Source organism: Talpa europaea (genome assembly GCF_964194135.1).
Source record: "Talpa europaea genome assembly, chromosome: 8".
Classification (NCBI taxonomy): Eukaryota; Metazoa; Chordata; class Mammalia; order Eulipotyphla; family Talpidae; genus Talpa; species Talpa europaea.
Window position 1 is genome coordinate 101,329,807 of NC_140075.1, and position 12,122 is coordinate 101,341,928.

General features: G+C 46.6%; 1 protein-coding gene across 2 annotated transcripts in view; it reads left to right on the forward strand.

Moving 5' to 3' along the window:
• Window positions 1-12,122, forward strand: part of FOXN3 (forkhead box N3) — a gene marked incomplete at its 5' end in the record, with an annotated part of 204,506 nt that overhangs the window by 176,249 nt on the left and 16,135 nt on the right. Inside the window, 2 exons of one of the 2 annotated variants that reach the window (XM_084240662.1) lie at window positions 3,689-3,754; window positions 11,225-11,330. In XM_084240662.1, coding sequence (XP_084096788.1) covers window positions 3,689-3,754; window positions 11,225-11,330 — 172 coding nt within the window. The remainder of the gene's footprint in view (window positions 1-3,688; window positions 3,755-11,224; window positions 11,331-12,122) is intronic. The other variant, XM_084240663.1, reaches the window with a different exon arrangement.

Consider the following 12,122-nt stretch of genomic DNA (forward strand, 5'->3'; position numbering starts at 1 on the left):
GAAAAAATAGATCTGAAATCGACTAATATCCAAAATATTTAGAGGAACCTTCACAGCTCAATAAGAAGTTAAACAACTCAGTGAAAAAATGGACACAGACTTGAACAGATTTTTCACATATGAATGGCCAGCCATCATAGAATATTCTCCACATCATTTGATTAGGGAAATGCCAATTTAAGCCATAATGAAATGTCACTACACATCCACTAGAATGACTAAAATGTTAAAAAAATTGACAATTTCAAGTGTTGGCCAAAATGTGAAGCAGCAAGAATCATGTCCATAGTGCAGCCTGGGCAAGGTAGCTGTCAGTCCCCTGCAAAGTGAAACACACACTTACTAGCAGGCACCCAAGGGAACATATGAAAACACATGTGCTCAAGACTGGTTCACAGCAACTTTATTTTATATAAGATCCAAAACTTCACAACCCAAATATCCATCTGCAGATGAATGGTAAACAAATCGTGGTATATCCACGCTCTAAATTACTCGTCACTGATGGAAAATTCTAGAAGGAATGAAATATGACTCTACCTCATGGGGAAATAATGGAATTTAGTTGCTCAGGGCAGGGGCAACCTGGACTGCAAATGGACATAAAGAAACTTTTGGGTGATGGAATTTGTGTCTTGGTGGTTCTCTTTAACTTGATTGCGTTGCTAGTAACAAGGGTATAAAATTTGCATCGTGTTATTATACACTTAAACCAGGGCATTTTATTGTATGTAAATCATCCCTCCATCAGTTGATTTTCTTAAAGGCTGGCCTCACTATCCCCCAGGAAAGGGCTGGCACTGTAGTGCCAGTGTGTACACATTTACATAAACACACAATGACTTTTGCCAATTCGCCTGCCAAGATGTCGGGGCAGAGTCTCTCCTGCCTTGCCCTCCCTTCCATTCTGCCCATGGGGCTGTGTATTCAGACTTATGCCTCCCAGGAACTGCCCCATTCAGAATGGAAAGTGGAGCTGTGGGAATTGATTATGAATGAGATCATGAGAAGACTATATTATACCATCCTGAAATGCCTGCTGAGCGTGGGGGCCAGGGGAGTGTCAGTTTTTGTGTCTGGAGGCCTCGGCCTTGGCAGATCCAGCTGGAAGGAAGGAGTGGGGGACTTGGCCTAAAGCATCCTGTTTTTGCTTAGTTCATGGGGTTTTTTGAAGTGGTAAGTGAGAGTCATTGGTGAACATTTATGGGATCTAAAGCATTTCCCACGTTGCCTCTTGGACTCTGGGATGCTTGTCTGGGGAGTGATGATACTCTTTTCCTTCCCTTCCTTTTTTATTTCTTTTATTATGGCTTTCTTTTTTTTTTAAGATTTATTTATTTATGCATATGAGAACTGGGGTACAGGCGAGAGGTGCGAGGGTGAAAGGATTCACCAGAGACAGAGCAGGGAGCAGAACAGGCAGATCTACTGAAATACACTGCTGAGGGTAGCAGCAGGTGAGTCAGGAGAGGTCTGCTGTGCCATGTGGTCACCTCCCTAGCTGGGGATCGAACTCGTGCTGCAGTAGCTGCAAATAGCTTCATAGTCTAAGACTAATCCCTTTGTGCCACCAGGGAGGTCCCTGTTATGGCTTTCTTTCTATGTCCTTTACACCTTCCTCCTGAGATCCGATGTGCTTTCGAATACAGAACTACTTTCTTTAATATATGGGAAAAGATTGTTGACTTCTTACCCATATCTCTTCTTGTTCTGCCTCAGTTGAACCCCCTGGTCACTCAGGAAAACTCAGGGATAAGATTCACCCTTGGGGGCAATACAGCCAAGTCCTCTCATCCTCGAAGATGACAAAGAACCTTTGCTTGTCAAGAAAGAACAGGAAAGGATCCTTTCCAAAATAAGCAAGTAGGAAGACCTGGCCTCTGTCCCCAAGGGCACCTCCTGGGGATGCTGGCTCCCTGCAGACTTGTGGGGTGCCAGCAACTACCCAAAACTGTGGGTCCTGTGTCTTGGCAACAGGTTTTGTGGGGAAATGAGAAGGCAGGGCAGCCAGAACCCTGGGACCAGGGAATGGAACTTCAGGTTTCCAGTTCATCATTCAAAATGGATGGATATCTCTGCTTGATCTCAAAATAGAAAGTTAAATTAAAAATTAAATAAAAAAATGGATGGATGGATGGACGGACAGACGGGCAGGTAGACATAGAGAGATAGATAGAGAGAGAGAGATCAGTAGGGAATGATGACTGTTGTAGGCATTTCACCTCAGGAGTTGCCAAATAAGTTAATTTACCTGTTTCTCGTGCAATGCACTTATTAAAATAAACTTTCACTCCACTATGGAGTGTAAGTAACAAGCCTTCTGCAGGCAAAAATAGAAAAAGCCTGCGGAGGAAAGTTCTTTTTTTTTTTTTTTTTTTGCAACATTGCCTTCTGGAGCCAGCATCATCTGTATTATTAATCGCTTGTGGAGCTGTACTGCATCACGTCACTCCCTTGGAATTAAACTGCACATAGAAAACATGAAAAATGTACTTTTTTAAACAGTAAAAGAAAGTCATTTTCTAGTATAGTACCAAAATAAAGTGCCATGGAGCCATTAGTAAGTAAATTGAATTTTTTGGTATGTAATTTGTACAAAAACTGACAAGTTCGAGCCCCCCTACCCCTTCATCATTAGTCACTGGGTTTAGCGGACACAGAGGTACTAATCTGCAAGGACAGGCATTTTGATGTCGACTTCAATTGCACACTTCATTTATTTGGACAGGGCACTGGCGGCAGCTTCTGTCACGAGGCATCACCGCGCTATTAGCGAATTTCGCCCCAGGGCAGCTGGGACTCGCTGGGCTGGGACAGATGTTCTTTTCAGCCTATTCAGTGACCATTCTTGGTGGTTGTTTACCGTTGCCATGGAGACTTTCATTTCCATAGCAGCAACGCTGCTGTTTCTCAGGAAAATGAATTTAGTTATAAGAGGATAATATTTTTCTCTGTTTCTGCATAACCTGCCATCTGTCAACCAGCAGATCAGTAAGGATTCAGAAACCTATTAAGAATTATAGCAGTGAAAGGATGAGGTTTGTTTGTTTGCTTTTCTGGTTCCTACTGTAAGCAATAATAAATGTGGAAGCAAACATTGTGCCCTCTACATCAGAACTTTCTTTTTTCTGTGTATTTTAAGTGTGTGTGTGTGTGTGTGTTCAATACTTCCACCCCCTCCATCACTGCTGTGCACACACACTACCTCAGACAGTGCAATTTACATTCTGTTGACAAGTAGAAATGTCCGAATGTCTTATTCGTATCTCACTAGATCAGGTTTATTTAATGCTTTTCTCTTCTTGAGGCTGTGAGCTTCCCTGAGTTCATTAAGAATTTTTGTAGCTGAACTTCTGATTGTCACCCCACTCTTACTTCTCATCCCAGGGAGCAAGTTGTGATCAGCCACTTACCAGGAGCAGACAGTGCAGAGTATAAAACTAGCAAAATTAGAAGAGACCAGGCTTTGTCCAATAAACCTACCAGCTGGCCCCTCATTCTAGAATGCCTTTCGTCCTCCAAAAATTGGAAAGGAAAGGACATCCCCTTTGGGGAGATGATAACTCATCTAGTTCCTGGATTTATTTTCTTTTCTCTGTTTCATTCATAAACTGTAACTTGCAGGGGAAAAAACACACACACACCAGCCCCGTTGTAAATAATGTTATTTATTGGTTGATTTTTCCAGATCCTGACATTGATGCTGCCAGTGCCATGATGCTTTTGAATACTCCCCCTGAGATACAAGCAGGTTGTGAGTAGATATTTCTATAGCCTACAGCACCATAGTTTGTGAACTTAATCTTCTCATTTATCTACCAGGCCATAGGAAGAATTAATGGTCAAGTAGAACTTCCCCTGTAGATTCCCTTCAAAACTGCCTGCGTGCATGATCACATGCACATGCCTTTCAGTGTACATCCATGCATACATGTGAATGAATGCACAGGCGTGCGTCCAAAGTGGAAAATTTCTAATACAACTTGAGGGCTTAAGAGTTGGGAGAAGGGAAGCAGACCCCCATCATGAGACCCAGTAGAGAGCCCTTTCTTTTTCCTGCGGGAACTGTTTCTTTGAGTATGTAGTTTCTACTAGCAGAGGCTTCACGGAGCCAGCTTTAAAACCACGGAACTGAGCAGTGCCCATTTTTAGAAATATCTTTCCCTTTGGGGACTTCATTAATACCAGGTAACCATTTTGAAAGAGAGAGGAAATTCTGTCGAGGTGAGGGTACAGGAAGTCAGAATAGCCTTGAAATAGAACTACTTCAGTGCCCCCGAATCACCCCCAATCCAGCCTTGCAGGCTGCGTTGATTGAAGGGAGAGCCAAGCACTCATCAGCGGGGCTCCTGCCGCACCCTCTGGGGGCTGGTGAGCAATGTCAAGCCTGAGACAGCTTTTTCCTTACTTGAACTTCTCTTCTATCCACAAACTGATGTTGTTGCACACCTCTAAAAATATGCTGCTGTGGTTTCAGCAGGGTCTCCCTCCCAAGCCATGAAAAGCGACCTGAATGGAGATCTCTGTCCCCTCCCCCTCCCCACTGAGGCCAGCTCCACTGCCCACATTTCACCCCCAGCAGCAGCCTATTGCGAAGTCAGCTGATCCTCCACGACTTCCTTCAGCGTCCTCCAGCTTCCTCTTGATGAAACATACTGTGTAGAGATGGTGCCGTGAAGTGACAGTATCGTCCACACCCTACCCTCCACCCACATGGGCCTGGCTGGCTGAGAGACACAAAGGGAGACCCTAGTTTGGAAGCCAGTAGGGTTTCCCACAGGAGTTCCTCCAGCCTCAGACTCACGACCATTAATCCTAGACTGCTGTGGGGTCACAGACCACCCTTCACAGCCCCTCCCTTTGTCATCGGCTCCCAGGAGCCTTAGGACCTTTCACTCCATTCTTTCCCATTTGTCCCTTTTTCAAAGAGATCCAAAGAAGCAAACAAGCATCCTCAGGAGAGAACATGTCCTTCTCCTGGAGGCTGCTACGACCTGCTTCAATGGGTACAGAATCCTCACTCTCTTTTGCTAAACACCGATCACTGTCACCGACCACCGATCACAAATCCTCACTCTGTTTTGCTAAACAGCCATTAAAAGGACAGGTTGCCCACACCTAGAAGCAGGTGCCACCACTAAGCAGACGTGCAGCCAGCAGTTAACCTGTGATGTGGTTTTTAAATGATGTTTGAAGTTACAGAGAAATAGGAAAAAAACCTCTGTCTCAGAGGCGAGTGCAGGAGGAGTATGGACCAGATGGAGATGGGCTGGCAGTCTGAAATGGTTCCTAAAATCAAGTTGCGTGACTCTTTATCAAGGAGACGTACCAATTTCATTAGAACTGGGTAAGATTCAAGCACCTCCTTAGCACCAGCCACTGTGATCATTGGTTTCAAAAAATACTTTGGATGGTTCAGAATCATGGTGTTAAGAGGGGAAAAGCAACGGGATGGATCGATACAGGGTCCTCAGCAGCCTCCAAAGAAGTCCAGTATTACTGTACTCTTGACCACGGGTAGGAAAGAAGAAGGGTTGGTTGATCCTGATTAGTTGACAGTTAATTGTTTTTAATGTTTTCAAGGTTAAATGAACTTCTTCCTTTCTATCGCTGTGATAATCAAAGTGTAAGTTAATTTTCGGGGTATGCCTCGGCTATTTACATTGAGTGCTGAATTTGCATTTTAAAAGCCCAGTCGGTGTTGCCATGTGGAAGCTGTAGGGTCATTTTCAGTGGACTTTGCTGTACGAAGGCCCCATGGCAAGAGTGCCTGGACGGGAGGACACAAAATTCCTCCCAACAGCATTGGAAGGAGATGCCTGTTGGCAGAAGTAGCAGAGAAGTCAACTCAGAGACTGGGGAGAGGTCAGGGTGCCCACTTTGTCTGACCTTCCCATCTGGCCCCAAGTCCTAGTAAAGTCCCTGAAGGTCAGACCCAAGGAAGGAAGGGAGTGGCAGTGGAGGTTGGCTCTGCCCTGGCCAGGCGGCCCATCCTCGGCCTCTCTGTCAGCGCCGTCAGGGGTGCAGTCTCCGACACCAGGCCCTGCTTTCTCTTGCCTCTCCTTGGCTCCCCTCCTTTTCCTCCCTATGTTTCCAAGTCAGGGCTCCTAACGCTTTTTACCCCAAATTCGATGCCCCGCCTTGCCTCCCGTGGGGAGAAGCATTGCAGATAAACATACTGACCACTCTTGCCCTGCCTGCTTTGCCCAAGGCCTGGACAAATGAGACTGGGTTCCTCATCAAAAAGGTTTGAGGGCAGGGGCCTCTCTGGTGGCGCAAGGAGTTAAGCGTCAGCACTGTGAAGCTGTCTGCAGCATGAATTCGATCCCTGGCCAGGGAGCTACCCACATGGCACAGCAGACCTCTCCTGCCTCGCCCGCTGCTCCCCTCAGCAGTGTGTTTCAGTAGATCTGCCTGCTCTGCTCCCCACTCTGTCTCTGGTGAATCTTCTCTGCCTCTGTACCTCTGGCCTACACCCCAGTTCTTGTGTGTATAAATTAATAAATCTTTAAAAAATAAAAAAGATTCGAAGGCTGCAGACCCCCAGTCTTCATGCGGTGGCATCTGTGTGCGTGTGTCCCCATGTGGACTTGTGCATGCCTCGTCCAGGGTCCTGCCACCGCCAGCCCAGGGGCTCGGGTTCCTGTCTGCAAGGCCCACCTGAGTCACCCCCTGGCTAGGCTGTGGCTGGACTCTGTCCACAGAGCCTCCCCCTGTGCTGCTATAAATATAGCCCCGCGTCTTCACCTCCTGCGCCGCGTGTTTGAACGAGGCCACCAACCTAGTCTGTCTACCGCTGTCACTCCCAGCAAGGCAGAGCTGGCCTGGATGGCTTGAAAGGCTTTTCCTTTGTCATCACCCACTCCACTTCAGGTCACCAGGCAGCAGCCACTCAGATCTTTCCCTTGCATCCTTTCCTTGCTGAGCGTCTGCAAAGCCCCCTCAGGGCTGGCAGAGCAGTCACAGTCCAGCATCTGAGCCGACCAGGTCAAGCTAGGGAAATGCCTCAAGAATCTGGAGACACCCTGGTCAACCAAATCCCTGTGTGCTTGGAGGGGGTCTGCCCTAACCCTGGGAAGCTCAAGGCACTAGGGAATGCTTGAGTGGGGCTCCCCCAGGGCTCCTTTTGCCTCTCATTGCCATCTGATGTTCCACTTCCAACGAGGCGGCACCAAGCAGCACATGAAACCCCGGCTCCAACACGCTGCCCCCATCTGGCAGCACTGGCCAAGAAATGGTCTTTTTCAGACCTGGCCACTTAGCTGCACGGGGCACACCCTCAGAGAGTGCCAGTGTGTCTCGTGGTCCTCAGGACGCTGCTTCCAGAAGAGCCAGTGCAGACAGTGCTGTCTCCTAAACTTTGGCTTCTGCTTGTAATCAGATCACCCACCTCCCCACCCTGAAAGTGGCCATGTAGACTAATTCCAGCTTCTAGAGTCTCCTTAAGTACCTGCTTCGAATTCCCCTTTGACAAGCCCTGTGAGTCATCTTTAACCCTGATGGAGGACTTGTTATTAAGTCAGGGGAAGTCAGATCACCATTACTCATCTTCAGAGGCTTATATAATCCCTGGCTGGAATGTTCCCAGGGAGGAACTCTATATAATAAACAAAACAACAAAATGGGCCAGGTGGCGCTTTCCACGCCCTGCCTGGACCTGGCTTTGGGATCAGACTCACCAGGTACAGAGGAAGAAAAGCAACCAGGAAGTGGGCTCCTGCACGTCACCCGCCCCAGCATCCTTCCAAGGCAGCAGGTGGAGAGGTGGGCTCGGGAAGGCAGGCTTGTCGGAATCACCTGCTGCTCAGCTTATGGCCTCGGTAGCCCCAGCCCGGGCTGCCCTCCAAAGGCAGCAGTAGGAGCTCAGAGGTTAATTTTAGCAGTCCTGAAAATCAAGGAAGCTGAGCCTCGGGAGGGAAGCTGGGGACGTGCTGAGGGGTGGTGTGGCGCAGGGGGACCTGTGTCTCGTGCCATAGATGCTTTTTGTTTCATTCTCAAGACGATCACCTTTAGATCCCAGTGAGCGTGTTGCTTGACTGGAGTGTGTGTGTGTGTGTGTGTGTGTGTGTGTGTGTGTGTGTGTGTCTTTCTCGGTGGTTAAAAATGAGAAAGTTCAGAGTCACTCTAACTTCAGAGAAAGCCAGTGGTGCGCAAGTGCTGGGGTCCCTGGTACCCATGTCCTTGAGCTCTAGGTGTGCTGCTTCGTGCCTTTAAAGACTGAATATTTGGTTGACCTAGCAGGAAGGAGGGCACAGGTCTCCTTTCTAGTGAGAGCCACAGAGCAGAGTGAGCAGCTGGTTGTAAATACCCAGTTTTCCTCTCCCAGCTCTGATCTCACAGAGCCTGGTGTCTTTTGGGTCCGTTGGGTGGAATGGCTGGTTGTGAAGGGTGTGGGACTTGAGTTTCTTGATATTCTTTGAGGGAAGGTGTAGGTCTGCTGACAGAGGCAGGGCTGGAGAATGGACTCGTGTTCCTCCAGGATCCCAGAATCAAAAAAGCAATAGTGGGATCCTCCCGATGCTTTTCTCAGACAGTCCAGACAGGCTGTGATTCGTTTTTCAGAAGCCACATTCCTGACACTTGGGGATGGAGACAGAAAGGAGAAAAGATGCAGGGTCAGTTAAGTGTCCCAGCTGGTTTCTGGCAGCCGGCGAGCATATGTGAACACATCGGCCTCCCCACCGGAAGCTCTTTGCCAGTGATCAGGACTGAGACCTGCCAGGAGGGGCTAGGACGGCCTTCAGCTGCAGCGTGTTTGAGACCAGGCCCCGGGCTTGGGAAGAAGAACCTAGTTCACTGCCAGAAGTCTTGAAAGGTTCAGGAAATAGCTCAGAGAAAGCCTTTTAATGCTGTAGGGTAGTTTTGTCCATGAGAGTCTCTTTGAAGTGAATACAGCTCATTAATCAGGAGGATGTTTAGTGGGTGAATGCAGCATTAAGGATAAGTACAAAAAGCGTAGTAGCCTCAAAGAATTTCCCCTGTCCTGACCCCATTAGACCCTGTGCCTTATAGAAAATTAATAAAAGGATGCTAGAGAGGTGGGATGACTGTGATGACAATGATGATGAGCTGATATAATGAGCCAGCCACGGAGTTAAGCAATTCATCCAGGTGTTGTCTGTGCCATTCCTCTGCCTTTGAACTTAGGTGGCACTTCCTACAGGAAGTCTTCCCAGATATCCCTTAGTTGGGCTAGTGTTTCCATCTTTCGTACTTATAGACTCCCTGACCCAGCATTCATCATGTTATATTTTCGTTGCTTCTTTAATTCTCTTTCTATCTCACTTAACTGCCGTGACCCTGAGTCCCCTTCGTTGCCAGTGATAAAGACTGATAAACACAGAGGCAAAAGGTCAAAGATTTAGTCCGTTGATTGATATAATCTGTATATGGAATTGTTATTTCTTCTAGCAAGAACTATTACAGATTCCAAATATATATTTATAGGTGGTTCATTCTCTCAGATATACTTGCTGCTGTAGATAAGACCCCTACTAACTGATATATTAGAAAGTATTATCAGAATTAAACTGAATCTGAAGAAAGTTTGATACAACAAAATAATTGAAAAAGACTTTCCTACAATAATCAAAACAAAAATCCTATCTTTTCAGGCCGTGTTCATGTAGACACTGTCTAAAACCCAGAATTCAACTGGGTTTTCCATGTATCTGACCTTGGGAATTATTGTGTTTTTCTCGGATATTTTCTTGTAGAAGTTTTATAATTCTAGTTCCGACATTTATGTTTATGATCCATTTGTAATTTCATACGTGATAGGCGGTAAGGAACAAGTTTCACTTTTTTCTAAGTGGATCGTTATTTGTTCTAACTCTTCTTTCCTGATTGTATTGTCTTGATACCGTCATCAAAAATCAGTTAATCACATGTGTGTGGGTCAATTTCTGGCTTTTGTTTTGTTGGTTTATATACCTTTATTTAAACCTATGCCACACTCTCTGGTAGCTATATACAAAGTCTTGCTAATCAGGTAATACAGATTTTAGACACTCTTCCTCATAGACAACTCCTCATCAAACTATGATAATTAGCTGCAACATCACATTACAAATCATTTCATGCTTTTTTCCTCTCTGTTTAGAGAGGGGAAAGACTGGGGGACTTGCACACAGTCACACAAGAACAACTAGGATTAAAAACACAGGCAAACAAGCCTTCTATCAGAGTTCTCATCTCGTGATGCACAGCTGTCCCCGTAGATAGAGTGTTGGCAGGTGTAGTGAGAGGATTGGCTTGAACCATGTGAACTTGCTTTTGGAGAGGTCAGAAATAATCGAATACCAGGGAAATCCTCAGACAATATGAAGCTGGTGTGAAGCCACTTGAGTTGATTAGAAAATGGCCAGGATCTGATGGCCACTGGCTAACAAGGTTGACCTCGGGTTGGTTGGTTGGTTGGTTAGCAAAGGTGGTATGATGAGACTTGCTTGAAGCCTCAGAGAAAGAGAAATTTGGTCACTCACACCAGATTCTGGGTGATTCTGAGGCAGAAACTGGAGCTTCACCATCTATCCTCCCATCCTTCCTGAGGACCTTCCCTCATGTGGCAGAGACCATTGTGAGGATGAAGTGTGTGAAGAACACTGAGGTACCAAGTAGCTTGTAAAAACAACTTTGTGCTGTCATTTTAGCTTTTTCCTTTGTTGGATTAAGGACAAAGAGAAAGATGCTTATCTCCAGAGAAGCACAGGAAATGCTCTTTGTTTGGTCACCTGCTGTTCACATGTGTCAGCATCCTTGAGATCTGGTTAGGATCTGACTAGAGATTAAAGCTTATATTTAATAATGTAAGGAAATAAGGTTTGAAGCCTATTTTTCAAAACTCACCTTTTTTTTTTTTTTAAACCAAGACATTAGTAATTTGGTTGTAAGCTATTGGTCTGACAAGGTTGACTGAATCTCTTTCTTACAGCGTGGTATCTTTCTATCTTTCTCTCACATGTGCTTGCTTGGCTTCTTTTTCTATCTCTATCTTCCTCTATTCCCGTGTGTGTGTGTGTGTGTGTGTGTGTGTGTGTGTGTGTGTGTGTGTGTGTGTGTGTGAAAGAGAGAGAGAGAGAGAGAAGAGAGTTCTCTGTGCCAATGACCATCTCTTTTTCTCTGTTCTGTCTTTCTCTTTGCTATATCCAAATTTTCTGACTTACAACAGAAATCTTCACAGTTGAATTCATGTGTGATGCCTTTTCCCTTTTTGCTTTTCCAGTTCCTCCAGGAGTGATTCAAAACGGAGCTCGGGTTCTGAGCCGAGGGCTGTTTCCCGGAGTCCGGCCATTGCCCATCACCCCCATTGGAATGACGGCCGCTGTGAGGTAAGCAAGGAGCAATCTGGGCAGAGTTGTGGGAAGGGCATCGTGTGGCCCACGTGGCGTCTGGACGGAATGGAGAGAACCAGCCTCTTAACTAGTGAGGCAGTAAACCTGGTTTCAGTGGTCAAAAAAGTTAAACTTACTCCCGAGGACCCCAGCCCAAATGCCAGTCGCTGCTTCTTGGGCCATCAAATAAATGATCTTGGTTTCTTCCCAGATGAGGAGATATTGAGGAATCTAACTGAGGTTTTTTGTTTGTTTTTTTTTTCATCCGAGAGGAAGACAGGTAACGAGGGGAGAAGGAAATGGTAGGTGAGTTGTTCATTAGAATTGAGACTCAGGGCTCCAGTTACAGACTCAGCCCTGAGGGCATGTCTGACCTCTCTGGGCTTCAGTTTCCAGAATATCAGTTCTTCTCTTTTCTTTGGACCCTTAAGCCCTTGCATCATTGTAACCCTGCGATGAGAGACCGTGTGTGGGAAACCCCTCTCTGTCCCCTCTGTCCTTGGCTTCCTGAGGACAGAGCTGGGTCCCACTCGCAGTGCGGAAGACACAGTGCTGCGTGCTAGAGCTGCCCCTCTTCACAGCATCGCCTTGCTTCCTCTTGCCTGTGCAGGCCAAGTTCACACCTGAAGGCCATTGTGCTGTTGTGCTGTTTCACACCCCAAAGGAAACCACCTCAGAAAGGTGGTGCACTGGGCCTGAGGGAGAGGCGGGGTCAGACTCCCTGGGGTGAGCCAGCCATGTTGAGCCTCTCCTCTTGCTTGTGACTTTCAACTACACCTGCTTTGCCAG